This window comes from Tachypleus tridentatus, chromosome 3 (assembly GCF_004210375.1).
Source record: "Tachypleus tridentatus isolate NWPU-2018 chromosome 3, ASM421037v1, whole genome shotgun sequence".
Taxonomy (NCBI): Eukaryota; Metazoa; Arthropoda; class Merostomata; order Xiphosura; family Limulidae; genus Tachypleus; species Tachypleus tridentatus.
In genome coordinates, this window is record NC_134827.1 from 42119211 (window position 1) to 42147163 (window position 27953).

General features: G+C 33.1%; 1 protein-coding gene and 1 long non-coding RNA gene across 20 annotated transcripts in view; both read right to left on the bottom strand.

Moving 5' to 3' along the window:
- Positions 1-1576: 1576 nt before the first annotated feature.
- Positions 1577-27953, bottom strand: part of LOC143246752 (synaptonemal complex protein 2-like) — a 253052-nt gene continuing 226675 nt past the window's right edge. For 5 of the 10 annotated variants that reach the window (XM_076493866.1, XM_076493861.1, XM_076493860.1 and 2 more), the window contains 4 exons: positions 10497-10592; positions 8473-8545; positions 3679-3851; positions 1577-2468 (listed from right to left, as the gene is read on the bottom strand). In XM_076493866.1, coding sequence (XP_076349981.1) covers positions 2247-2468; positions 3679-3851; positions 8473-8545; positions 10497-10592 — 564 coding nt within the window. In that variant the 3' untranslated portion in view covers positions 1577-2246. The remainder of the gene's footprint in view (positions 2469-3678; positions 3852-8472; positions 8546-10496; positions 10593-27953) is intronic. The other 5 variants (XM_076493868.1, XM_076493859.1, XM_076493869.1 and 2 more) reach the window with 1 other exon arrangement.
- Positions 14035-27953, bottom strand: part of LOC143246759 (uncharacterized) — a 28843-nt gene continuing 14924 nt past the window's right edge. Inside the window, exons 3-7 of one of the 10 annotated variants that reach the window (XR_013026135.1) lie at positions 25979-26121; positions 25148-25200; positions 22618-22729; positions 15253-15298; positions 14035-14336 (exon numbers count right to left, since the gene is read on the bottom strand). This is a non-coding gene — a long non-coding RNA (uncharacterized LOC143246759). Of the gene's footprint in view, positions 14362-15251; positions 15299-22617; positions 22730-25147; positions 25201-25978; positions 26122-27953 lie in introns of those variants that run through there. The other 9 variants (XR_013026134.1, XR_013026133.1, XR_013026132.1 and 6 more) reach the window with 9 other exon arrangements.

Below are 27953 nucleotides of genomic sequence, written 5' to 3' on the forward strand. Positions count from 1 at the left end.
CGGCATGTCAGCAGGCTGTTGGCGGCAGGACTGGCGATTCGACTACCGGCACCCGCCGCCTACCGAGGTTATCGTCGGCATTTCGATTACCTTCTCCCGCCGAGTTCCCGCAGTTTCTTTCTGCCCTTCGGACAGATAGGCGTTGGAACACGCTACGACGAGTTCGACGGTACTTCGGGTACCCACGCGGAACTCTCCCGCATAAGCTCTCGCCTTTTACCGCACATAGAAAAGCCGTACTTTTGAGTAGTGATGGCATTAAATGTAGTTTCCTTCTATATATATAGGGGACTGGTGAGGCTTGACTGGAATCGACGATGGACGTGGCGTAAGCGTTATCGGCATGACAGCAGTCTGTTGGCGGCAGGACTGTCGATTCGACTACCGGCACCCGCCGCCTACCGAGGTTATCGTCGGCATTTCGATTACCGGCTCCCGCCGAGTTCCCGCAGTTTCTTTCTGCCCTTCGGACAGATAGGCGGTGGAACACGCTACGACGAGTTCGACGGCACTTCGGGTAGCCACGCGGAACTCTCCCGCATAAGCTCTCGCCTTTTACCGCACATAGAAAAGCCGTACTTTTGAGTAGTGATGGCATTAAATGTAGTTTCCTTCTATATATATAGGGGACTGGTGAGGCTTGACTGGAATCGACGATGGACGTGGCGTAAGCGTTATCGGCATGACACCAGTCTGTTGGCGGCAGGACTGTCGATTCGACTACCGGCACCCGCCGCCTATCGAGGTTATCGTCGGCATTTCGATTACCGGCTCCCGCCGAGTTCCCGCAGTTTCTTTCTGCCCTTCGGACAGATAGGCGGTGGAACACGCTACGACGAGTTCGACGGCACTTAGGGTAGCCACGCGGAACTCTCCCGCATAAGCTCTCGCCTTTTACCGCACATAGAAAAGCCGTACTTTTGAGTAGTGATGGCATTAAATGTAGTTTCCTTCTATATATATAGGGGACTGGTGAGCTTGACTGGAATCGACGATGGACGTGGCGTAAGCGTTATCGGCATGACAGCAGGCTGTTGGCGGCAGGACTGTCGATTCGACTACCGGCACCCGCCGCCTACCGAGGTTATCGTCGGCATTTCGATTACCGGCTCCCGCCGAGTTCCCGCAGTTTCTTTCTGCCCTTCGGACAGATTGGCCGTGGAACACGCTACGACGAGTTCGACGGTACTTCGGGTACCCACGCGGAACTCTCCCGCATAAGCTCTCGCCTTTTACCGCACATAGAAAAGCCGTACTTTTGAGTAGTGATGGCATTAAATGTAGTTTCCTTCTATATATAGGGGACTGGTGAGCTTGACTGGAATCGACGATGGACGTAGCGTAAGCGTTATCGGCATGTCAGCAGGCTGTTGGCGGCAGGACTGTCGATTCGACTACCGGCACCCGCCGCCTACCGAGGTTATCGTCGGCATTTCGATTACCGGCTCCCGCCGAGTTCCCGCAGTTTCTTTCTGCCCTTCGGACAGATTGGCCGTGGAACACGCTACGACGAGTTCGACGGTACTTCGGGTACCCACGCGGAATCCTCAATCTCCCTGAATATGAGAATTGTGACTGTTTTTCTTTGGGTCTTCTCTACTTTATTTTCTAACCCTGTGTGAAGTTATGAATTTAATAGATATCACTAAATATAATATTGATACAACTCAGACAAAACAGAAGTTTTGTAGCTTTCAATCTCATTTCTTTATGGAACCATAAACTAGAAAATCAGATCTACTTTAAATGTTCACTTATAGCATCCTATCATACACTAATTACCAATAATTCTTCCTAACAATTTGTGATATTAGTCATAACCAATGGAAAGTTTTAATCTTTTAAATGATATATTACATTGTTTTCTGTCCAGAAAATTAACTTGAAAATAAATTGAATTATTAATGTCATCAACACTTTAAAATAAACTTTTATTTCTGCAGTTTGTACACAGGCATTGTACTTAAAACATCAAATCCATTGAACACTAAAGTTATAACTCTTATTTAATCAACATCTGTCTATCTACATATAAGCTAAGGAGTGATTCTGTCTCTCAATTTTTGATTACAGATTTTGGTATGTTAACCTCAATGTACTTTCAAAATTTTATTTAAGTTATTAATTTTATGAGGAAACATTAAAAGAACTCCTCAATCTCCGTTAGTATGAGAACTGTGACATTTATCTTTAACAACACTTTCTCTTCATAAGGTAATCAATGATAATTGCTTCATAACATTAAGTTACATATGAAAGATTTCATTACAAAGAGCACCATTCATAATTAAACTACACTTGAATATATTCCTCCCAATTCTGACAAAGGCAAGAACTGAAAATGATTTTCTTACAGTTGATGACACTGTGAATGGCTGATTGCTATTAATTTCAGTTTCAAGTTTAGACACATTAGGATTTTCTTCATTACTGTCATCATACGACTGTGAACTGGCTACCACTTGGCCCTAAAATGAATATTAAAAGGTTTTGTTCACGAAAAACAACAAAGGTTAATTCAATATTTTTTTTGTTTTTTAAATAATAAAAAAACGACTGCAGGAGTTGGTTTAACTAAACCGATACTCACAAAACAGACAAATGAACAAATGAATGGACAAGGTAAAAAACTATGATGCCTCCCAAGTACTATTGTGAAGGAAATGAGAACTTATACAATCTAAGTACTTTTGAGAGGACTTTAGTTTCATTGACATGGTATACAAACTTTCTTGGTTGCATATTTTTTACTGTGATTAATACAACTGTGAATAATAATAATGTTATAAACTGAACTGATAATGCTACAGTGTGGAGAAAAGAATTAATTACTTAAACATTAACACACTTCAATACCAATGATAAAAGATACTTGTTAAAGGTAATAGAACAAGTTTTATCACTCCCACATTATACTACTTCAAAATCAACTCAATAAACACAATATTTACTATCTCTCCTTGTTAATGACCAGAAGAGGAATAATCACTTCTCACATTACCTTACTTCAAGTCAACTTTAATTCACAAAGGATTTATGATATAATTCTAATCAAATTAAACATTATGACATATGTGAAACATATTTCTTTATAATACTGCTTATGAAGCACTGGGCATTATAAAACAGATTTAGAACTGTGATATGTGAGTACACTTAATTAATGATTTAACAGTTCACAAATGTAATTCAAGCATGGAGAACAATACTTCAAAACAGAATAAACTTCCATGCTGTGTTTTTATATACTGTTTTCACCTGAACTTGAAAGAAAGACTAGATACCACCAATCTAAGCAGTTAATGAAGTTTACATATGAAATTCCAAGATTTGATGGAGATTAATTTACTCATCCTTCTTTACGTTTAATAAAATAACCATAATTTATTTGTCTGTTTTTTCTGGAATGAAAATAGTACTAATCAATACTCATCAGAAATATACTGGGTTTTCAGAATTTGCAAACTTATAACTTAAAAGTTATTTTTCTGAGCTTGCAATAATACACTTACCTTCACATTTTCAATTTGTCTAAAATATTAGTTTAAAACTAAATGACAAGTCTCAGCATATTAAAAAACCAAATGACAAGTCTTAGCATATTAAAAAACCAAATGACAAGTCTTAGCATATTAAAACTGCTTTTAGCCAATTAACTTCAGATTGAAAGCGTTATACCTGATACATTTCTCCATATATATTCTGTAATAATGAATGAACAATATCATCTTCTGGAAGTACGATCAATACATTGTTACCATGGATTTTATGAGATGTGCTATTTCCAATCAGATCAGCACATGGTCGATTAAGTTGTATGTTTATCAACTGATATTCTTGGTTGACTCCAACTTTAAAACATTAACAAAAAAAGATAAAATGTTAAAAATTAATATTATGACATAGATTCAACAGCAAGTACAAAGTCTAACATTTTTATATCCCTTATTTAGTAACCACTGCTAATACAAGGAGACACTGTGTTTTTGAAACTTGTAAACATGTTTCTTTAGTTGTGACAAGTGTCAGAAAAAAATGAGTATCATATAGAAAATGTTATACTAACATATGATTTATTATTTAAACATCTTAGTTTTCTATATATGTAATACAAAATTAGCTATTATTGTTAATTTTAGTAAAGTAAGGTTCAAATAGAAGATCTTATATAGTCATTCAAAGGTTCCATATATCTAATTGATTTGGGCATGTATCATGTTCAACTTGGACCAAATATATGGGACAGAAAACTGAAGGACAATGGTGGTGACTGGTTGGTAACTGTCACCTGTTATGTGAAAGTTAACATTTTTCTAATCTCAAAATTAATTTGCATTCATTGCTACACACAGAAATGTTATTTCCCACATGCACCTGCCTATGAGATTTGTATACTGCTAGTTTTCAGTTAACTCCTACCTAAATTCATGTGTTTAACATGAACTTCGCTGGTGCATGATAACATCATCAAGTGACAATAACTCTCCACCAAAGGACGGTGACACAACCTCCATGCACAGAAACTCCCCACGATTTGCACTTGTGATAACATCATTCTTAGACAAAGTAAGAAAAAAGAGGTGTTCTAAAAGTACGTTTTCAGGTTACAAAATGTTAACTTCTGAGATAATAACTCACCTCCATTCACAGGAATGCTAGAATCCTATACTGAAGTGGTAGAGAGGTCAGTGCAAAATTTTCACCAAATGGGCTCCCTTCAAAAAGTTCCCAAAGAGAAGAACACAGAATGGGACACCTGGTAGCAGAGGCTCCATACGTAAATTAGCATGTTGTGAGAAGCAAAACCAACCAACTAGTAGGATTCTGTTTGATGGAAAGGATAAGAGAAAAGGATAAGAAAAAATACTTACCCATCTTAAATACAGTGTTTTTCTTGAAGAATGACAATGGGGAAAATGAAATCTGGCAGGAAAAGAAATGGTCAGGTATATTGAGTGACCAACACATGGAGAGTCATCCACATGCCTCACTGGAAGATCTCATCTAAGGGCTAGCAAAGGGTGAGACAGGTGATGAATCTCAAATGAACAAATGTGAAATAGCCTGCAAGCATCCAAATCTTCAGAAGAATAAAGCATCTGGAGTAGTTCATGAACCTAGCCAGTAAGAGTACAAGAAGAAAGATTTCAGCAAAGAAGAATGGTCCCAGAGTAGGAAAAAGCCATACAGGAACCCCAAATGGGAGAGACCAAGATAAGTAACATCAAACAGTTCAATCAGGGCACAGTAGCTGGTCTGGGTGACCTCATAGGTAGGCAAGAGAAAGAAGAAAGTGAGACAGGACAGAAAATATCATTACCTTCCAGAGCAGCACAAGAGTTAGGAAGGAAAGACTAGCATGGAAAGAAGAATAGATAAGTGTGATAGAAGAAGGTGCAAGAGGTCAAAACTGAATAGATATCTAAATGACAGAAACCACAGGTTAGAAGAAGGAAATACTTTCTAAAAGAAAGATGGTACATAGAGCAAGAAGCCAACAGATTTAATGGGACGTGTGTAAAAGTATACAAAACCATATTAAGGTGCAGCTGGGCAAGGAAGTTACTGAAGCATGAAGTAAAGGCAAAATGTTGTAGACAACAGGCAGCCGCCTGATCAAAAGTAATGGTGAAGACCAGCAAACCATGGTTGAACAGTGAGGTAAAAAAGGCTGAAAGCTTTTCACAGTACAACAGTCAGGAGAACAGGAGTAAAGGATGGACCAAAGAGAATGGAACCATTATTTATATTTATACAGACACACAGTGGAAAGGAACAGGAATGAGACAAGAAGAATGTTACTACCAGATAACTACCACAAGTAAAAACAAAGGGACCAATTCCTTGAGTTGAGAAAAGATTCATCACTGAGGGCTAAGAATCCCAAGAATTATTCCATTGGTCTTGCAAGGCCCACTGGCAGAGGTACACGACTCAAAGGAATAAGGGGTTCCAGAAAACCAGAGTTTCCAGAAGTAATAGAACCATTCATACAGTGCAAAAAAATGTAAGTATTAATGATTACACACTCCACAATTTGCAAGCAAAGGGGAAAAGGCTAAGCTCGGCTGAGATGGTAGTTGAAGAAGACACCAAGGTATTCTAAATAGTAGCCTCCTGTAAATGAAGAAAGGTGTTAAAAGAAGATAACACCTGGGAATGGATTAAGAGGAGCTAATCTTCAATGTAGAAATGGAATCTCAGTTCCATGCTGTAAAGGTTGCAAGTGAGGGTCTTCATCATTCAATTTAACATATAAGGAGCAAGCATTGTGCTGAATGGAAGAGCATAAAATTGAAAAACACAATTGTGATGAACAAACTGTATCAAATGTCTAGAGGATGGAGCATTCAGGATGTGGTCATCCACAGTTCAGGTGAAAATGGCCAATGGAGAGAAATCTTCCATCCAAAATTATGAAAGAGCCAAAGATCAGTTGATGGACAATAGGTGTTACTGGACACCAGCCCCTGGTCTTCTTAAGGAGCACAAAGAGACAGAAGTAAAACCCAAAAAAAGTTTTATACCTCCTTGACAGTATCTTTGGCCACAAGATCTTTTATCACATCCTTGAAAACAAAGATAGATTGTGGGTCTGAAGGAGTAGAAAATAAAATGGGAAGAGAAAAAATGAAGTGGAAAGAAAGGTGGGTGAGAACTTGTAGAATCAACATGTAAGTGCAGAAGAGTGACAAACAGATGTGTGTCTATTGGGCATGACCAAACAGGATAGTTGCTGACAAGACATGCAACAAATCTGACACTGAGTAGTGGGAGGACAGGAAGAAGAGGAAAGTTTTAGAGGTGAAACAAATATATTAGAATAGACTGAGTCAGTCAAGGAACAGCAAGGCTGTGAAAGATGAGAAACCAGAGAAAGTAAATAAGGCTGATGCCAAGCTGCTTTAGCCCATGGACTCCAGTGAATTAAGAACACCACTAAAGACATCAGGTCAAAAAAAGGATAAGAAGTAGGTAGTCATGCAATGGTAAGGACTGTATCCTAACCAAACAGGTCTCAACAGCAGAACTAAGTAAGTAGGGTACAATATATATGTAAAAACAGCTGGTATGGGTTGAGAAAACTCTATGTTGTTTGCTCCTCTACATAGAATTTTCTCAACCCATACCAGCCATTTTACATATATATTTTCTCTACAAGGGGTTTTCTCATCATTACGAATCAAATAGGATACAGGTCATCATGGTCAAAAGAGGGAATAAATCTCCTCTAAAAATCATTCTGAAGCACAATGAAGTACCTCAAACATGAAGTATAGAAAGTAAAAATACCATAGGAGGGTGCGGAAAAGAAATTGCAAAACTGGGAACTTAAGAGCTAAACAGAGGAGAAGGGTTCACTCTCTAAGCAGATACAGATCTCAAAGACTGATAATCTAAAAAAGGGAAAGAACAAACAGTTGTAAGTTAGGACATGGAAATTAAGGTGTGAAGGTCAAGGCATGTGGGAACACATACAAAGCTATTCAAAAAAGGAATCAGCATGAACCCTACTGTCAGGTGAAGAAGAAAACATTAAATAATCATGAGGATTAGGATCATCAAGCAAAGAACATGATGATCACAAGACACAGGTTGAAGAGAATGAAAGCAATATGATGCATGATGGATTCCACAAAATGCTGTACAATGGTAGTAACCTACAAAATGCCAATGGTAATAAAAACAAGCTACAAAATGCTGTACAATGGTAGTAACCTACTCCACAATAAACATGCTTCCCCACAAAATGCTGTACAATGGTAGCAACCTCCTCCACAATAAACAAGCTTCCCCACAAAATGCTGTACAATGGTAGTAACCTACTCCATAATAAACAAAGTATAAATAAAACTTGTGTGCATAACACATTTACAAGACATATTTGTAATTATCCCTTGAAAATTCAGGACAAAAATTAAAGCTTTTGTAACAACAACAACCAAAAAATGCAAATCAATGATTCATAAAGAAATAAAAATCTTATCCAATTCAACTCAAAAAAGTTTTAACAGGTCTGCTGAGGAAATGAATGAAGTTATCACAAGTGCAAGCATATAGGGGAATTTACTGCACATGTATGTTGTGTTGCCCTCCTTTTGTTGGAGAATTATTGTTTCATGATGTCATCATGGTCCACATTAAACACACAACTTTAGATAGGATTTAGCACAAGGCTAGTGGCATGTAAATCTGATAGACTGACATGTGAGCGAAATAGCAGTTTTGTGTATGATAGCAAGTATTCTCTCAGTAACTGTCATGTGCTCAAAGCCATTTTAGTAACTATTTTAACTTGTGTTCTCACTTGAGAATGCATTGGTCCTACTAAATGAGCATACAAATTTACATATAAATTATATTTAGGTAAAAATACTAGATACATGTGTGAACATAAATGTGGTTGTTCATAAGGAGTTTTGAGCATTAGGAAAAATTTTAATATAATTAATATTGAAAGGATACACTTACAAGCAGTGCTACAGTAAACAACATTGTTTTTCTCCAACATGATAGTTTCCCATAAGCTCTGAGAGTTAGACACCTAATATAAAATATTAATTTTAATATTATAGATATTTTATTTCATGGGTACATGAACAATGTAATAAGTTTTACAATACATGACAAATGTGTGTTATGAGTCATAAAGATATATATATACCAATAGTTTATGTTCTAGTTTCTATAAAAAACAAAGATATACTGGACATTTAGTCAACAGCTTCAAAACAAATCAAGTTTTTGCATCTGATTCAACAAGCAGAAATAAAGTTTTATAATAAATATTAAAAACACAGAATATAAAAATACATCTTTCATTACAGTATTGCCTTAAAACTCCAACACCAACATTAAAACCTGAAAAACTTAAAAATAAACATTAGCTATTAAGTGTAACAATATAATGATAGGTACAATAAACATAATACATACACAGATTCAATATTTTTAAGAGAAGATATTATAAAGAAAGGATCAAAGATAAGTACAAATACTGCATCTTTTAAAACAATAATAGCAACCAAATAAAAACAATGAGAAACTGTTAATGGTTAAATATGAAGGGGTTGATGTTATTAGGGGCTTTCTTTAATAAAAGCTCCATAATCTTATCAAGAAATATGGGGTAGTTGTTATTCTCATTGTATAACTGGATACAAGGACTCAGCTACATTATTTAAGTGATATCTACTCCTAGTTAAATTCCATGTGTTCATTCATGTATTTGAAGGTAACATGTAGACTGTCTCCAACTTTAAATCATTAGTACAATATAATACAAAGAAGAGATGTTAAACTAGAAATTATAATGTATACTAAACAATAACTACAAAGTATAATTGATATGTCTGTAATTAAAAATAAAGTTTTTAATCATATGATGAGTATCTTATTACACACTAGTGAGGACTTCTCAACAGAACTTAACAATATTTTATTGTATAAATGTGTGTGTGTTTTTTATATACTGTCCCTTTTATCCAGTACACAGGAATGGTGCTTCTATGTATAATAATCTAATGAAATATGTATACTTCACAGACAGTAAACAAATTTGTGACTGAATTAGGAAAATAATCTCTACTATCTTTAAACTTCACTCATCTAGTTTTATTTTATTTGTTATCTTATACTTACAAAAAACTGAGAGTAAGCATTCATTGACAAAACTACGAGTGAACAAACCTATAGAAAACTGAGAATAAGCATTCATTGACAAAACTACATGAGTGAACAAACCTACAGAAAACTGAGAATAAGCATTCATTGACAAAACTACGAGTGAACAAACCAACAGAAAACTGAGAATAAGCATTCATTCACAAAACTACGAGTGAACAAACCTACAGAAAACTGAGAATAAGCATTCATTGACAAAACTACGAGTGAACAAACCTACAGAAAACTGAGAATAAGCATTCATTGACAAAACTACATGAGTGAACAAACCTACAGAAAACTGAGAATAAGCATTCATTGACAAAACTACGAGTGAACAAACCTACAGAAAACTGAGAATAAGCATTCATTGACAAAACTATGAGTGAACAAACCTACAGAAAACTGAGAATAAGCATTCATTGACAAAACTACATTAGTGAACAAAACTACAAAAATGCTTGAACAATTTAGAACTTATTAAAACAAGTGCAGTCTTCAATAGATCCTAGGGTGACAAAAATATACATAAAAAAAGCTCTCAATATTTGTTTTCCCTTTTCCAAATGTGTTGTTGAATCACTTGAGAGGAAATTTAAACTCAGAATGTCCAAGCAGTTAGTAATAAGTACACCAAAACCTTTTAGACTTTAGAAAGTGAAAATAACAAGTTGGCTGGTGTGATTTTTATTCAACATTAAATTCACAGATCCCAATAGATATTTATAACAAAGGAATTCACATATTTACACTTATAATGCACTTAATAAAACTTTATATTAAACTAAAGAAATTCACACTAAAAAATTAATACTTTAAACAAAAAAACTCACATGTTCATCCCGATTAAGGTCTGCACAGTAAAGTGATAAACTCTGACCATCCAGGTTAAAATCAACCCACAGATCTGAATCATATGGTTTTTGAACCTATTAAAAATAATGTGTTGCTTATAAATATAAATAGTAGTGTGTATAAATTTATGCATATATACACCCACCCCTAAAAGCAAATTATACCACATATGAAAACATAAGCTGATAGAATTGTAAATGTAAAACGTGGTACACAACACATATGTTCTTGAACATTTTAAGGGTTTTATCGACAATTTTAATATTATCTTAACAAAGACTAGTGTCTGCATATTAAAACTTAGCTGACTTAACCTGTCATGAAGAATCACATCTTCTGCCTCCAACACAAACCTTTGTTACATAACAGAAGCATAAAGTTTTACAGAAATTTGTGTATCTTAAATATAAATATATAAAAACACTTTAACCTTATAATTACAGGCACCCTTATACTGTGCACATCATAAGAATTTATGTTCTAATATTCCAAAATTAATAAAGCAATCTTATTATCAATGAAGTTAGTATTACAGTTTACATTCTAGTCCAAAGTTTTATATTATCTATGTTTTAATTTCTTTATTTAAAAACAACCCTTAAAGGAGAAATCTTAAAATTCAGTTTGATGAACAATTTCACAAAGTTTTAACTGTTAGATTTTCTAGCTGTGAGTTAGATATAGCAAGTACACAGAGAGAAGCTAGATTAATTGTTCTGTTTACACAGTCTTTGTTCAAGCTACTTAGGAGACACTGGAAGGAAAGAGAAATAAATTTCTTTGGATTCTAAAACATCAAAATATTAAATTTTGTGACAAAGTAAAAACTTACTATTAAGAATATAACATCCTTTGATGAAAAGTTAAAATGTATGTATATTTTTTCTACTTTTAATTTTAAATATTTCATTGCACAATATGTTGATGATAACATATTCAAAATCTGAGTGCAAATAACTAGAATACAAAAATAAAGAACCTTTAATTAAAATAATATTATTTTCGGTTTGCAAATTATTTGTAATCTTTAACAAAATTTTGCCAGGCATTGTGAAGATATATTAAGAAAGCTCAGAATTATCATATTGTTGCACTGTTTGTCATATCTTAATACAAACTATGCCAAATGGCCTATCCATGAGGTGAAATAAATGAAAGGATAATTTAAGAAAAATGATAATTTTTAATCCTCTAATTACTAAGTGTCCATGAACCACATGTACCCTTTTAATACATTTTTCTAAACTATTTATCCATCATATTACTTGTGAGCCTACAACCTTCCCAGAAAACAATTAACCACAAATATCATTAATATTGTAGTTAATATCACATTGTCTTTACACAGAAGATGAGTGATTCTCCAAAACTTGTGGTAAGCTCTTTAGTCTGATAGTTGTAATAGAAACAACTATGAAATTATTCAATATTATTAATACATGAATAGTATTTACACAACATAATAATTATTTTAAAAATTATCTAGTTACAGCAGGTGACTAATAACAAATGTTACAACAGGTGACTGATAACAAACGTTACAACAGGTAACTGATAACAAACGTTACAACAGGTAACTGATAACAAACGTTACAACAGGTGACTGATAACAAATGTTACAACAGGTGACTGATAACAAACGTTACAACAGGTGACTGATAACAAACATTACAACAGGTGACTGATAACAAACGTTACAACAGGTGACTGATAACAAATGTTACAACAGGTAATAATAACAAATGTTACAACAGGTGACTGATAACAAACGTTACAACAGGTGACTGATAACAAACGTTACAACAGGTAATAATAACAAATGTTACAACAGGTGACTAATAACAAATGTTACAACAGGTGACTGATAACAAATGTTACAACAGGTGACTAATAACAAATGTTACAACAGGTGACTGATAACAAACGTTACAACAGGTGACTGATAACAAACGTTACAACAGGTAATAATAACAAATGTTACAACAGGTGACTGATAACAAACATTACAACAGGTAATAATAACAAACGTTACAACAGGTGACTGATAACAAATGTTACAACAGGTGACTAATAACAAATGTTACAACAGGTGACTGATAACAAACATTACAACAGGTAATAATAACAAACACTGATAACATTTGTATGTAAAAACTAACAATTAATTTTTCTTACATACAGTTAAGGGTATGATTTTTAAAATCCTACAGCAGCTACCTTATTTTAATTTTGTTCAATTGAATTGGCCTGGAAAGGAGTACAATTTATAAATTGGAGTACCTGAATTTAATAAAAGCTGTTTAACATTTGTTCCAACAAAAAAATTAAACTATATTACCTATAGGACAAAGGTCAGAAAAAACATTTAACATTTGCAAAAAACTGAGATCAAACTTAGAATTCAAATCTTGATGAGGAGATTAAAAAGATTGTTGTTCCAGTCTTAAACATTTTCAAGCACAGCAATATAAGGGTTATATGTCCCTAATTTTGAAACTGACAGATAAAGAGGAAAGCAGCTGGTCAACAGCAAAGTTTCAGGTTATTCTTTTCAACTGATACTCTTGTAATAAACCTACAAAGCAAAGGTATGGAGCAGATTTTGTGATAACAGGATGTAACTAGTGAATTCATTAACTGGCCAACATGATAAGAATGGTATTAAATCTGTAAACTACATGTCAGCATGAATACTGCAACTGAGTCAAGAGAATTAACTGTGTACGACAAGATACATATATACACATTTATTAATGACTATGATCTCTAAAAACTCAAGTAGCTAGAATGGTGACTTTTTTTTAAAAATCTGAAAACACAACTTTTATTAAGACTCAAGTGGTTTCCTACCTTTTAACTAAAAGTTGTAAAAAGGGTTTTAATAGACATTGCTTATTCATTTTATTTTTATTTCATATATTTTTGAAAGCTAAACAGAGGTTATCTAAACTATCTGTCCCTAACTTTTACATGACAGAAGACAGCTAATACACAGTGTCTACTAATGGTCTATTGATATAAGACCAAGTAGTGACCATGATTCTTAGAGTGCAACTATGTTCCCAAAGTCTGGAGAAACATTGTTTCGTAACTGCCATTAACTGGTGTTACACAAACCACTAAGCCATGACCAACCATAGACTTTTACATAAAAAGAGAATATATGTTACTGTGTAACACTAGGGGAATTCAGGATATTTCAAAACATATTCCCTTATAGAATTAGAACTTAAAACTTACATACTATTAACATATAGATTATTGGCTAAGTTTTCATGCCATAGTAACTGGTATAACAAAAGGTAAGACACAAACTCTCCATCATCCATAGTAAACAATAGCCAGGTTGAAACTTAAGTACCTTGAGGTAAGACACAAACTCTCCATCATCCATAGTAAACAATAGCCAGATTGAAACTTAAGTACCTTGAGGTAAGACACAAACTCTCCATCATCCATAGTAAACAAGAGCCAGGTTGAAACTTAAGTACCTTGAGGTAAGACACAAACTCATCCATAGTAAACAATAGCCAGGTTGAAACTTAAGTACCTTGAGGTAAGACACAAACTCTCCATCATCCATAGTAAACAAGAGCCAGGTTGAAACTTAAGTACCTTGAGGTAAGACACAAACTCTCCATCATCCATAGTAAACAATAGCCAGGTTGAAACTTAAGTACCTTGAGGTAAGACACAAACTCTCCATCATCCATAGTAAACAATAGCCAGGTTGAAAGAGTTAAACTTAAGTACCTTGAGGTAAGACACAAACTCTCCATCATCCATAGTAAACAATAGCCAGGTTGAAACTTAAGTACCTTGCTTCATGATTCATTTTTATTCCTAATAATATTTTAGAGTAATCAAAATTTTATTTCTTAGTATATAAACAAACATAAATATCTTATTCTATTAAAATACATCCTAGTATCATATATTGTTTCAGACTTCTGAACAGAAAAAAAAAAAAGCTAATTGTGAAAGTGTTGCTGAACTAAACTAAGAGTTGACAAAACTTAATTTTGAGAAAAAGAAAGATATAGTATTTTCAGTAAATTTTAAATTCCTGATATGTTTTTCTTTCTTTCTTATGGGCACATTTTTCAATTTTCCATTTAGATTTTATGAATGAATTAAAGAAAAACAAATGATTTTTCAACTATTTTTTTCTATTACAAAGTTTCAAGAAATAACATCAAGTTTAAAGTATATTATATCTACATACTGATATTCACCACTTGTCATGCCATCAAATGCTTATGACAAAAACTGAAATCCTTTTACTAAAAAACAGCTTTGTGCAATTATAATAAAACAGTTAAACTTCCTTAAGGCAGTAAGCTAACAAGAACTTAGAAATTATATTTTTATTTAAAACATAACAGAGCTTCTTAAGACATATGAATGCACCAAATATATACTTGTAACAGTCTTGTAACAAACTACCCACAGTTGTTTGTTCAATACAAACTGAAATTCAGATGTATCACTGCTCACATGTTTTCTTGTCTTACACACTTTACATTTGATAAACTGGTTTTGGCTAAATTTATGTTCCTGCACCTTGATGTAATTTTTATAGCAAATTAGTTTGTTGTTAGTGTGAAAGTATATATACCCCTTGTCTTTCATTACAAATATTAAATATTATAAATTCAAACAATTATTTATCTGTTAATAAGAACTAGAGTATACAAATAATTACTAAACATTATATATCAAATTTATACACACCTTGTAACCACCAAAAGTAACAGATTTAGAGATGAATGAATACACCCTATATTCAAAGAAAGAAAACACAATAGTTAATTAATAACCTGCCTATAACTAAATAAATGTTTCCACAGCTAATACAAAAATCTATGACAAGTCAAATTTTGTGTACATGTGTAAAGAAGTAACATATCACTTAATATATGATTAAGAACTGAAACTATTAATGTTTGGAGAAACTCCATAATCACAGAATTGACAAAAGCAAAGACAAGTGTTTTTTGGTTTATTTTGCGAATACTTGTGAAACATACAGCTGTCTTTATTTTTCTCAATTCTATGTTACTTGACAGGTTTTTACCTTATAACAGTAATTACAAATTTTTTATTAGACAACTTATTTTCAGATGTTTATAATTACTTCCCATTTATATTTGTGACAAAACTAGTAAATCTACCTGCTGTCATTTTCAACTTTCTTAACTCTCTCATAATGGACTTGGGTGAATTGACCAAGGTCAAGACCCTGAATTTACCATTATAGTTTGCATACTATAACTTGTAATATGTTTTGTATATTGTCACAAAATATCCAGAGCTTTCAGTAAGCATTAAAAATCATTTGCATACAAAAATTCACAATTTCTTATGAAACATTTCTCTAAGAGTATATGGTGTCAAATAGTTGACTTCTAAAAATGCAAAGTGATTTTCATGTTAAAATAAAATATGCTTCTCTTTATTTGAAAAATCTCAAAATCTCCAGAACATTCTTTGGAAAATTTTATGGTATTTCTCAGTAAAATGTATTATTTTCTCACCCTTAACTTTACATGAGATTGACCAATTTGATCATAACCACCTAAAACAACATCAGTAAAACAAATGTAAATGACTATGTTTTCCTTTCCATAATGATTCCAAATTTTAACATGAAACTACAGTTATCAGAAAATATCTTTTAACTCATAACAGTATAGACCTGTTTCTACTTAAATTCTATTGTTTTATTGCAATTTGAGCTGTGTGTAATATCTTCACCACACAACTTGTAAATCACTTGGTGAAAATATATATATCTCATGGACTACTCAGGAATGTACTCTGTGTATGTGTTTTCTTTTTATAGCATCGGGCTATCTGCTGTGTCCACTAAAGGGAATCAAATCCCTGATTTTAGTATTGTAAATCCAAAAACTTACCACTGTCCCAGTAGGGGGAGTGTACTCTTGTGAACAGTTTTATTATTATTGCTATTATTATAATTTAATCTAGCATTATCTTCCCTAAAACTTTTCTGACCTTTACATTTTAGTTACTGTTAAAATAAAAAAAAAAAAACCCAAGTAGTAAAATATTTTAGTTATTTTTTGCTGTCAACTGCTGATGAAACTTTACCATATTAATGGTACCATTGCATTAAATTTTTAATTAATTAAACAATGTGTAAAAGACCACAAAATAATAACATACCAAAACCAGATAATGTCCAATAACTAAGACAATTTCCCAGGCTTTTGAATTGTGATAAGTCATAAAAATTTAGCTAAGCTCACTGATGTACTTACTATTGAAATAATGTTTAAAAAGGAAGTTAAATGGGTAATTCTCTGTACAGAAAACAATGTGACATAATACATCATTTGATAGATTAAAACACTGGATACTAGATATAAATAATATTACACATCAGAGAGAACTACTGGCAATTTGTGAACAATAAGATGTGATAAGTGGGGTCTGTTTTCTTAGTTTATGGTTACGTAACCAAATGAGATTACAGGGTATGTTCTGCCTGAGTGATTATATTATATCGAGTTACTTACATTAATTTTGATCTTCTCTGATGAGTTATAAATAAATTAGAATACAGGAGATATCTAAAGAGCAAATGCTGCAATTGTCATATCAAGGAAAATTAAGGATTTTGAAGTATTTGTGGAATACAAATACTACGTATATTAAATATATGAAGGTTTTCAAGTAGTGCATCTTTATAATGTATAATAATTTAAAGATGCTGTAAGAAAGCATCAGCATCACAGAGGGAAGATAGAGATTTGAGACATAGTGGGAACAAGAATTCATAGCTAGAGTATGACTGATATGGGATGCTGAGAAAATTCTCATAGTTAGAAAAAAATATGTGGAAATGAGTCCATGCCAAAAAAACAACAAGTTAATGGAACTGTGAAGTTAATGGAACTGTGATGAAAGACAAAGGTGGTTCTGAAAAGTCCAAACAACAAAACAAGTTAATGGAACTGTGATGAAAGACAAAGGTGGTTCTGAAAAGTCCAAACAACAAAACAAGTTAATGGAACTGTGATGAAAGACAAAGGTGGTTCTGAAAAGTCCAAACAACAAAACAAGTTAATGGAACTGTGATGAAAGAAAAAAGTGGTTCTGAAAAGTCCAACATTACACTGTTTGTCTCTATATGCACTAAGTTAATTGTCTTGGATGATTAGGATATTAGATAAGGGACAGATGTAAGTTCTCTGAGGACCAGTAACAAAATGAATTTTTGTTACACTCTAATGGAATAATACATTTGGTCCTGGAAGATCACACTTGTTACCACCACTAGAAATAAAGAACTTTTAAAAGTAGATCTGTTCAACTTTTTGAATATTTAGAAAAACACTGAAAATTGTATAAATAATTCTGTGTTTCTAACTGTAAATGGAACTTCTCTAGCTTCATGATCCACTCCACACTTATTGAACTCCAGAAGAAGATAGCAGTTTATTTCTGATTAGTCAAACAATGTTTTAAAGGTTCAATGATGTACAGAGAGAAAACAGTGAAGAACATTAACTTTCCTAAATAAATAGCAGACCTGATAATGCTTAAAGTGAAATTACTTAAACATATCTCAGAAGAATTGTTAATAGACTTACGTAGATTATGACTGTCAGAATTTCTTGTGTTAACTGTCTTACACTGATTTTGTATCTATGTTATTGAATGTAATAGTAGGACTCATTAGGTAACAACAACTGGAGAAAGGGTAACCACAAAACAACCCTGAGAGTTTTGATATAAATTAAATATACAACAGTGTATAAATATGGAAATTATTTGACTTGTTTTCAGTTGTATCTCTGAAAGTTCTTTATTCTGCACATAAACCTCCTCTTATTAGTGCAAACCACTTGCAACGGTATGATCCAAAACCCAAATAAATAACTTTGTAACAAATGTCAAGTGAAGTCTAGCAACAAAGCTGCATTCATGCCTATTACAATTATTTCCTTATATATTAAAACTTAAGTAATATTGCATTATTAGCTATGTTTTAGTGCCAAATTTATTTGAATATCGTGATAATAAAGTACTTTAAGTTTTGAATACAGTGACCACGTTAATTTGTAGCTATTGACTGGAGGGAGAACAGCCACTCAGCAACACCATATGTACTAACAGAATGACTCTTATAATGAAACCACAATTTAAATTAAAGGAAATATTCTGGAGTATCACGTGGATTCAAACATAGTTCATCAGCTCCAAAAACTCAGAGCCCCACTACAGGGCCAACAAACACCCCTTTAATTACTTTATATTATATTTAGAAAGGTATATGAATAAGAAACCCAGACATTCAGATTATTTTCTGTCTCCCCACACAACAAAGTATACATCTTCTTCTACAGAAAGTTAATAATGTTTCACTATTCCTAACCATCTTTCATGTGGCATTTTGATTCTTTTTGCCACTAAACTTGCTTGTACAGTCGTTATTATGGTAAAGATACTATACTAATCAATCACTATGTCATGTTATTAATTTTGAACTGTTTGACGAGAGGGAAAAAACAGTCTAGCAACACTTTTTTTTTTAATTGCTGCCAAGAAAAACAGCACTTGGTTGGCAACACTGTTAACAACTTGTTTTATCATTTGCTTGTTTGTTGTTTGAAGAGTACTCTGCTAATCAATGAATGTGAACTGTAAATTAATTGATAAGCATAAACCACCCATCTTTAATTGCAGAAACTACTAGTCTAAGACTTCCAGAAAAGTCCATCTGTGTATAACAAGACACACAGTTCAAATTTTGGTTGACCTCAAAGTTTTAAGTTTAACTTGAGTATTTGCAATAACCTTTAGGCACTGTTGTAGTGTGTTGATTGAAGGTTATTATGAAGCAGTAAGCTACTAAAATTTTCCTCCTCAAAGGAGATGACATTAATTTTATGATGAAAAACCATATTGACTTTATTGTATGTGGACTACTCCAGATAATTGACAAGACTGAATTAGAATAGATCTCCAATATCTAGATGGAAATAATGATATAAATTACCAAGTATATATTATAGAAATGTCCATTATCAGATGCTGTGAGAATACTAATAAACCTATTACAGCATACAGTAGAATATAGAAGAAGAGAAACGAACTCCCCACAAGTCTCATAAAAGTATTTTGAGATTTCACCACTGAAAAAGTTAATACCAACTCATGAGACACTTTTTAGTTATAAATGTACCATGAATACCAAGACTGATACATTTCAAAAATAAAGATAAGTAAACATTCTACATAAAAATTTAAATTATAACAAGTTTTTTTTTTCTTCTCTATGTGTGGAATGTCTTTACTTATGAGAAATGATAGTCAAGTTTGCGAGACCAAAACATAATGTAATTTTGCAGTTCTTGTAATTTTTAGCATTTTCTGTATGTGTGAAAAATGCAGTTGAATAATGTTAGGTTTTTTGTAGGTTACTTTCTTGGTTAAACAAATAAAGGTGAGAAAAGAATAGTTTTCATTGAATTAATCATATCACAGCCTATCAAAGGTCATGTCATCAAGTTTGTCGTCTTACATTCAAAATTTTGTTTGATTACCATTTTATGTATTTATGTCAATAAGTTTGATATCAAACTGTAGATTATAATTCAAGTTTTAGTATAATACATTATTCACTTTTAATTTAAAAGTAAATATTAAAAAAATGTGCTTAAACATCAATTTTGTGTCTCAAGTGGTATGCTGAATGAAACACTAGTTCAAATTAAATGTTTGTAATGTCAAAATACAAAGTCTATAGTTTTTTTATACATCAGAAACTCGAATTAGTAACATTAAAAAGCTAGAATATACAATAAGAACTTCCTACCTTTTCTATTTACTGAGATATTGTTCATGTACTGAAACAAACAAGAGACCAAACCCACCTCTTTCCATCATTGGAAACAGTCCCTTATACACACTTGTGTGTATAACACGTGAATAACCAATCAAAAGATCAGAATCTGAAGATGTTTTTTTATGTTCTTCAAATCTAGTTTCCATTATTTTGCTTGTTTCTCCAATATAGAAGTCCTGGCAGTTGTTACATTGTATTTTATAAATTATGTTAATGTTGTGTTTGTCAGTGTAGTTTTTACACAGTATGAACTTTAGTTTTGTACCTGGTTTCTGAATAAATTTGGTGTTTACTGGAATGTTGTGTTTTATTATAAGTTTTTTTTTCACTGATTTCGGGAATATATGGTATGCAGCAGCGTAAGGTTTTGTAGTTTGTTGTATCTTGGAATTTATTACTGTTTGTTTGTTGCTGATCTAGGTGAGTGTGTGTGTGTACAAGTTTTTAAATGGTTTTTGGAGGAAACCTGGTCACTGATGCTGGATGCCTAAAAAATGATGCTTAACAGGGTACTAACGACAAGTTTCTGAAGCTCAAGATGCCAAAACAAACAAGGGAAAAGGTAATCAAAAAACCTGGGGTCCAATCCCCACAAAGGGATGACTCCAAATGTTGTGAGGCTAAGTAATGGAAGATAAAATGATGATAAGGAAAATCAATATCATCCATAGCATGTGAAAAGTGAGGTGTACTGACCTCTGAATGCAGTTGCTCTCTCAAAAAGACCTGCATGAATCCTATATTCAGGGAAGGAAGAAACATGAAATATTGACCCAAAGGTTTGTCCCAAGTAGAGCAAAGGTGAAACAAAATATATGATTAATTAAAGTCCATAAAAAGTGAAGGAAGCTTGGCAATATGTGAAATGTCATGTGACTAATAGGGAGCTTGGGCAATATCTGTGAAATGTCATGCAACTAATAGGGAGCTTGGGCAATATCTGTGGAATGTCATGCAACTAATAGGGACATTCAGGAGAAAGAGGAAGCTTGAGCAATATCTGTGAAATGTCATGCAACTAATAGGGAGCTTGGGCAACATCTGTGAAAAATCATGCAACTAATAGGGAGCTTGGCAACATCTGTGAAATGTCATGCAATTAATAGGGACATTCAGGAGAGGGAGGAAGCTTGGGAAATATCTGTGAAATGTCATGGAAGCTTGGGCAATGTCTGTGAAATGTCATGCAAGCTTGGACAATATCTGTGAAATGTCATGTGACTTAATAGGGAGCTTGGGCAACATCTGTGAAATGTCATGGAAGCTTGGGCAATATCTGTGAAATGTCATGCAACTAATAGGGACATTCAGAAGGGAAAAGGCTGTACAAATTCATCCATAAAAAGTGAAGGAAGCTTGGGCAACATCTGTGAAATGTCATGCAACTAATAGAGAGCTTGTGCAATATCTGTGAAATGTCATGTGACTAATAGGGACATTCAGGAGAGGGAGGAAGCTTGGACAATATCTGTGAAATGTAATGCAACTAATAGGGACATTCAGGAGAGGGAAAAAGGCTGTACAAATTCATCTCTTCCAGAATTAGTAAACCATTCAGTAGGTATGATAAAACCACTCGCAGTTTGTTCTGTATGTTGCATGAAAGTGACCAGTTCCCAACACACCATAGCTTCATGAGACAACAACATTGGTTCTTACCCCAGGCATGTGATAGAAAATCCACCAGAGGATCAATGATAGTTAACTATAATATCCACAAAAAGTGAGTGGAAAACTTTTGAAAATGAAACAGGAGAGAAGAAATATCATTTGTAACTCTCCACCAGAATTAACCCATATGCTTAACCAAGAAGTAGATAATCTTGCTCCAAAAATAAAACTAGAGGATGAAATTGTTTCAAATTTTAGAAGAACATTCCTAAAAGTATGTAGTTTCAGAAAAACATTTAATTTTGTTTTTATCACTATTATTTCTAATAAAAAACTTCATTATTTAATGTAGTTATTTGCACACAGACTCTGAACAGTTCACCTCCAAAATGATTTTTATATTACATATGAAAAACCTATTCTTTATCTTACAGTTTTCGTATTTTATTTGCATAATCTCTAGAATCTCAAAAATGAATATCAAAAGTTTTTAAAGTATATATTAATATTTTACTTCCAATTTTCTCATCTATCTCACTAACTTTATGTATTATAATCTACATACAGTCCAATGAAGTCTTTAAAATTAATAAATGGAAGCAAGCCTATACCTTCCAACTCTTCATGGTGTGATTTTCAAACTTATAATTTTCATATTTCTCGTCTATGGTCATCTAAAGGAAGTGTCTACATTTCATACACATAGTCTCTTCTTTACCAGCTCTTAAAGTGTAAAAATCACAAGTGTGAGTGGATTACGTGACACACAATACTGCAATTTTAATTGTTGTTTCAGATATTTCTTTTAAAATAAAAGAATAAAATTTAGATAATATAAAACTTTGAAATATAATGTACTTCATAATAATAATTTCATTAAAATACATTGAGTGTAAAGTGGTTTAATTAAATAGAACATAATTTAAAAATGGCTTCAGTGGCTCTAGGGATAACAAAACATTAAATAACAAATGTGACTGATTTAGAAAAGCAACTGATTAGTCCGTAAAACAAGTAAAAACTTTTGTGTATGTCAATCAAAACTGCAAGTGAAAAACATGTCTCTATGAAAAGACTGCTAATCAGGAAGTGATGAATAGGTGCAAGATTAGAGAGGGTAGAAGTTATGAAGGGGATGGTGTTCCACACCAACTGGTAGAATAAATCATGAAAACCTTTTCGTGAGAAGAAGCAAGACATCATATCAAAAAGGTCTTTTATTGGAGACAGTAAAACAGACAGCTGTGTATCCCTGTTTTGAAAAGCCAGCACACATGAACCAAAGAAGCGGGCAGAGCACCACTTGGTGCTGGCACTTGACATAATATCCATGGAATAGGTATGGTCTGCATCAGACCATGGCCAGATATAAAAAAACATACTATGATGGTATCATGTTGTCTTGCAGAACCCCCTATTTCAACAGTGGGTATATGTGGAGTAAGAGCAGATGGTATGAGTACTTTCCATTATCCTAGTTCGATACAAAACCTTAGGAAATAAATATCTCCTAAAAGGCACCAAAAGTCACCAGGCAGGACCCTATATGAAATTGCTATAATAAGAAAAATGAAATATACCTGTCTAAAAATAGTGGATAGAATGGTAAACTGAGGTAGACAGTAGCTTCAAATGAAACAGCTAGATGGTGAAGATATTGGGTACAGTAGCTTCAAATGAAACAGCCAGATGGTGAAGATATTGGGTAAAGAAGGGAAGGAGGTGTAGTTCACATACCAGCTTGAATGATTTTATACAACAGCCTGAAGGTCCTGGTTGTTTAAGAGAACACATTACCCCATGCACAATGGCTGTCACATCATCCCCAGTGACTATGCCTCCATAGACCATAGTTGTTACATAATCAGTTGAAGGAAATTATTCATTCAACAACTGTTAGATGTCACATGAATTATTGTATTCATATTTTGCAGATAAAGAGGACATTAAGTTCTTAAAATACTGCAAGTCTTGTTAAATTGAAAGAGAAAAACACATCTGTTGTGTTCTGTACTGAAGAAAAGAATGAAGATTCTCAAGCACAACAACATAGGAGTTAGTGCAATTCACAAATAATTTCATGAGATTAGGTAGGAGTCATCTAAAGCCTAGTGGCATTAGGTTGGAGTCATCTAAAGACTAGGAGATTAGGTAGGAGTCATCTAAAGGCTAGTGGCATTAGGTAGGAGTCATATAAAGCCTAGTGGCATTAGGTAGGAGTCATATAAAGGCTAGTGGCATTAGGTAGGAGTCATATAAAGGCTAGTGGCATTAGGTAGGAGTCATCTAAAGGCTAGTGGCATTAGGTAGGAGTCATCTAAAGACTAGGAGATTAGGTAGGAGTCATCTAAAGGCTAGTGGCATTAGGTAGGAGTCATCTAAAGGCTAGTGGCATTAGGTAGGAGTCATCTAAAGACTAGGAGATTAGGTAGGAGTCATCTAAAGGCTCGTGGCATTAGGTAGAAGTCATCTAAAGGCTAGTGGCATTAGGTAGAAGTCATCTAAAGGCTAGTGGCATTAGGTAGAAATCATCTAAAGGCTAGTGGCATTAGGTAGGAGTCATCTAAAGATTAGGAGATTAGGTAGGAGTCATCTAAAGGCTAGTGGCATTAGGTAGGAGTCATCTAAAGACTAGGAGATTAGGTAGGAGTCATCTAAAGACTAGGAGATTAGGTAGGAGTCATCTAAAGGCTAGTGGCATTAGGTAGGAGTCATCTAAAGGCTAGTGGCATTAGGTAGGAGTCATCTAAAGGCTAGTGGCATTAGGTAGGAGTCATTTAAAGACTAGTGGCATTAGGTAGGAGTCATCTAAAGACTAGTGGCATTAGGTAGGAGTCATCTAAAGGCTAGTGGCATTAGGTAGGAGTCATCTAAAGACTAGTGGCATTAGGTAGGAGTCATCTAAAGTCTAGTGGCATTAGGTAGGAGTCATCTAAAGACTAGGAGATTAGGTAGGAGTCATCTAAAGGCTAGTGGCATTAGGTAGGAGTTATCTAAAGACTAGGAGATTAGGTAGGAGTCATCTAAAGACTAGTGGCATGCATGTAAATCTCTAAGACAAATGCAGAGGGAAGATGGTTTAATTGTGTGTACTGTTTCAGAATTAAAAGTTGTAGATACAATAATACTTATTAAATTTACCTTCTGCTGCTCCCTTGAGTACTATTCAAAGAGTTCAGAAATTTTCTGCATTCCTACAGAATATGGATCATTATTAACACTTGAACAACTCAAACAGTAACAAAATCATTTTGTGTGTCAAATACTGTAAACAAATATATTTTTATCATCTGGTAATAAATGAAAAACTGTACATACAGATTTTCAATGCAATAGCTCTAATACAGCTGTAATGTATTTCCCATAAAAGAAAAATGGATTTTTCTATATTCCCTCTTCCAAGCTTTACTGAGTATTCCAGTGCATAAAATTTTTTTTTTTTAAATTGGACTCTGTAAACCAATTATTTACCTGTGTACAAATAATAGACCATAATCCTTGATGAAAGAGACACAATCAAACAAGATACCTTTTGCCATCCTGTGAATTTCTCATCAAGTCTTAACTTTTGTTGTGCCAAAAATTGAGGATCCTGACATTAGATAGGATTCCTAATAACTGGCCAATTAGTATACTTTATGGAAGGTGTACATTAAATACAATGTATTTTATGAGATCATCACAAAGTTTTGTCTTTTGATCTTTATAAGTGATTTGGTAACTATCATTATTTTTGAAAGAGAAACTGTAAAAAAATACAGTTTGGAATAGGTGAAGATCAACTTAAAAAACAAGTAATTCCAACAACAGCAGAAGTAATATTTTTTAAACCTTTTCAAAGATAACATTGATATAAACACTACATCACACTAAAAACAGCTACATATAGAAAAGTTTAACAAATACCATAAAACTTACCTCTAATCTCTGTGTATCAAATTATATTTTGTATGTAAAATTAAAGATATGTACCAATTCAAACTCCTCAGGTTTGAAGTTTAAAAATTGTTCTTTAAGTTGATCAGATGGAAACCATTTCTCTGACCAGTATTTTCTATTTGATGGATTACTGAGTCAAAAGACTGCCTCCAGAATAACTGCTTGTGTTTCATAATCTAAAATGTAAAATATCCATATCTGCTGCTAAAGTTAAATATTCTACAAAGAATCCCACGTTAAAATTAACAACAAATATTCAAAAAGAAGCAACACTACCATAAAAACCATGTGATTCTGTAGAGATAAAATAAACTTATAAAAAACTGAAAATGTACAAGTGGTAACTTCAATCCAGAAACATTTTAATCATCTTTATAAATTAATAACTTTCACCATAAAATCTATATTTCTGTTAAGAAGATCAGATGGAGAGATAATACATCATTCTCACCTACTGATGGTCTTCTTAAGTAGTTAAAAGCAGTTTTAAAAACAGATGTAGCTTTGTGATAAGAGTATTATAAACTGCAGGTGGGTTTTCTTTCTACAACTGATTAAAGCTAATACTGAACAAGAGCTCTCTTGAGCATTGACAAGTGGAAAACAAAAGACAGGTCTTGATGACAAGAAACCCACTTGAAATAAAAATGTATCTCAGAATTGCTGGTATGGGTATTAACACTTTTATTGATGAGGAAAGAACAACATTTTGACCTTCCAGAAGATGACCTATATATCAATAAATTTTATCAATAAAAGTGTTAATACCCATACCAGCCGTTCTAAGATAGAAATGACAGATCTGAAATGCTATATTTATCAATTTTCAATATGGAATCCAAAATGGACAAATTAAGACGAAAAAAGGAAAATCTGCCATTGCTATGATTACTATATAAAAAAGTTATGGTACTGGTTCCAAATGCCTTACTCTGTTTAGGCATTGAAATCTTTATTTCATATACAAATAGTATTTCAGTGAAACTTCCATCTCATATGTAGTACAACTAACAAGTTCTGGTATTGAATGAAAGGTCTCCATTAACTGTTTGAAATTGAGGCTTGAATTTTTGTGTTATAAGTCCACAAACTTACTGCAGACCAACTAGAAAACCAAAGCCAAATTGAAGTATAAATTCAATATAAATAGTAATTTAATAATCAAAAGAAAAATCATCAATTAGTATAATGCAATTCAACTAATGGCTGCCTTGAAAACCATAGCAGTAGCCTTTTATAACATTAATGGTGGTGGCACTGCAAACAGCCAATTTAAAAATGAGGTTTTCTTCTGTAAACAAACCTCTCACAATGTTGCATTGACTTGAACAGCTTTGTTAACAACTTGTAAGAAAGGTTATCACCAAATGCATGGTATTTTCAACATGCTGAGTTATCTCATACTAATACACATTTATATTACCACAATAGCTTCATACCTACTGATTCTTAAATTCACTGAATAATATTAGAAGTGTTATGCAGAAAGTTAGAGTACTACAAATAATATTGGTTACTGTTCTGATACAATAGTAGATCATTACTGAGTTATCTAGTGCAGTGTTTCACCAATAACCAACACTCAGAATAGTATCAGGCTCTCGCAAGCTTACTTACTTTAATGTAATATTAGCTCCACATAGTTTGCTTTGTTTGTTACTCAAAATTTCACTTTCAAGTAAATTAGTTTGTTTACAAACATTATCTCCTTTAACATATTATTTTATGATTCCAGTTAGTTAAGGGCAGTTGTAAGTTTAGTCCTATACAGACATGGAAAAGTAGATTTGCTTTAATGAAAAGTTTTAGCCTAAAATTTACAAGTGCAAGTAACCACTTATAATTCACTATTTTTCAGTAAAAACATGTATTTTATACTTTATGGTACCATTTAACTAAATGTTACTATAAACTATTGTAGTCTTTTTACAGTGGACTAATACATTCTTAACACAAAGATGGGGAAGAGGAATTTGAAATTCTGGCACTGATATGGAACCAAGATTCT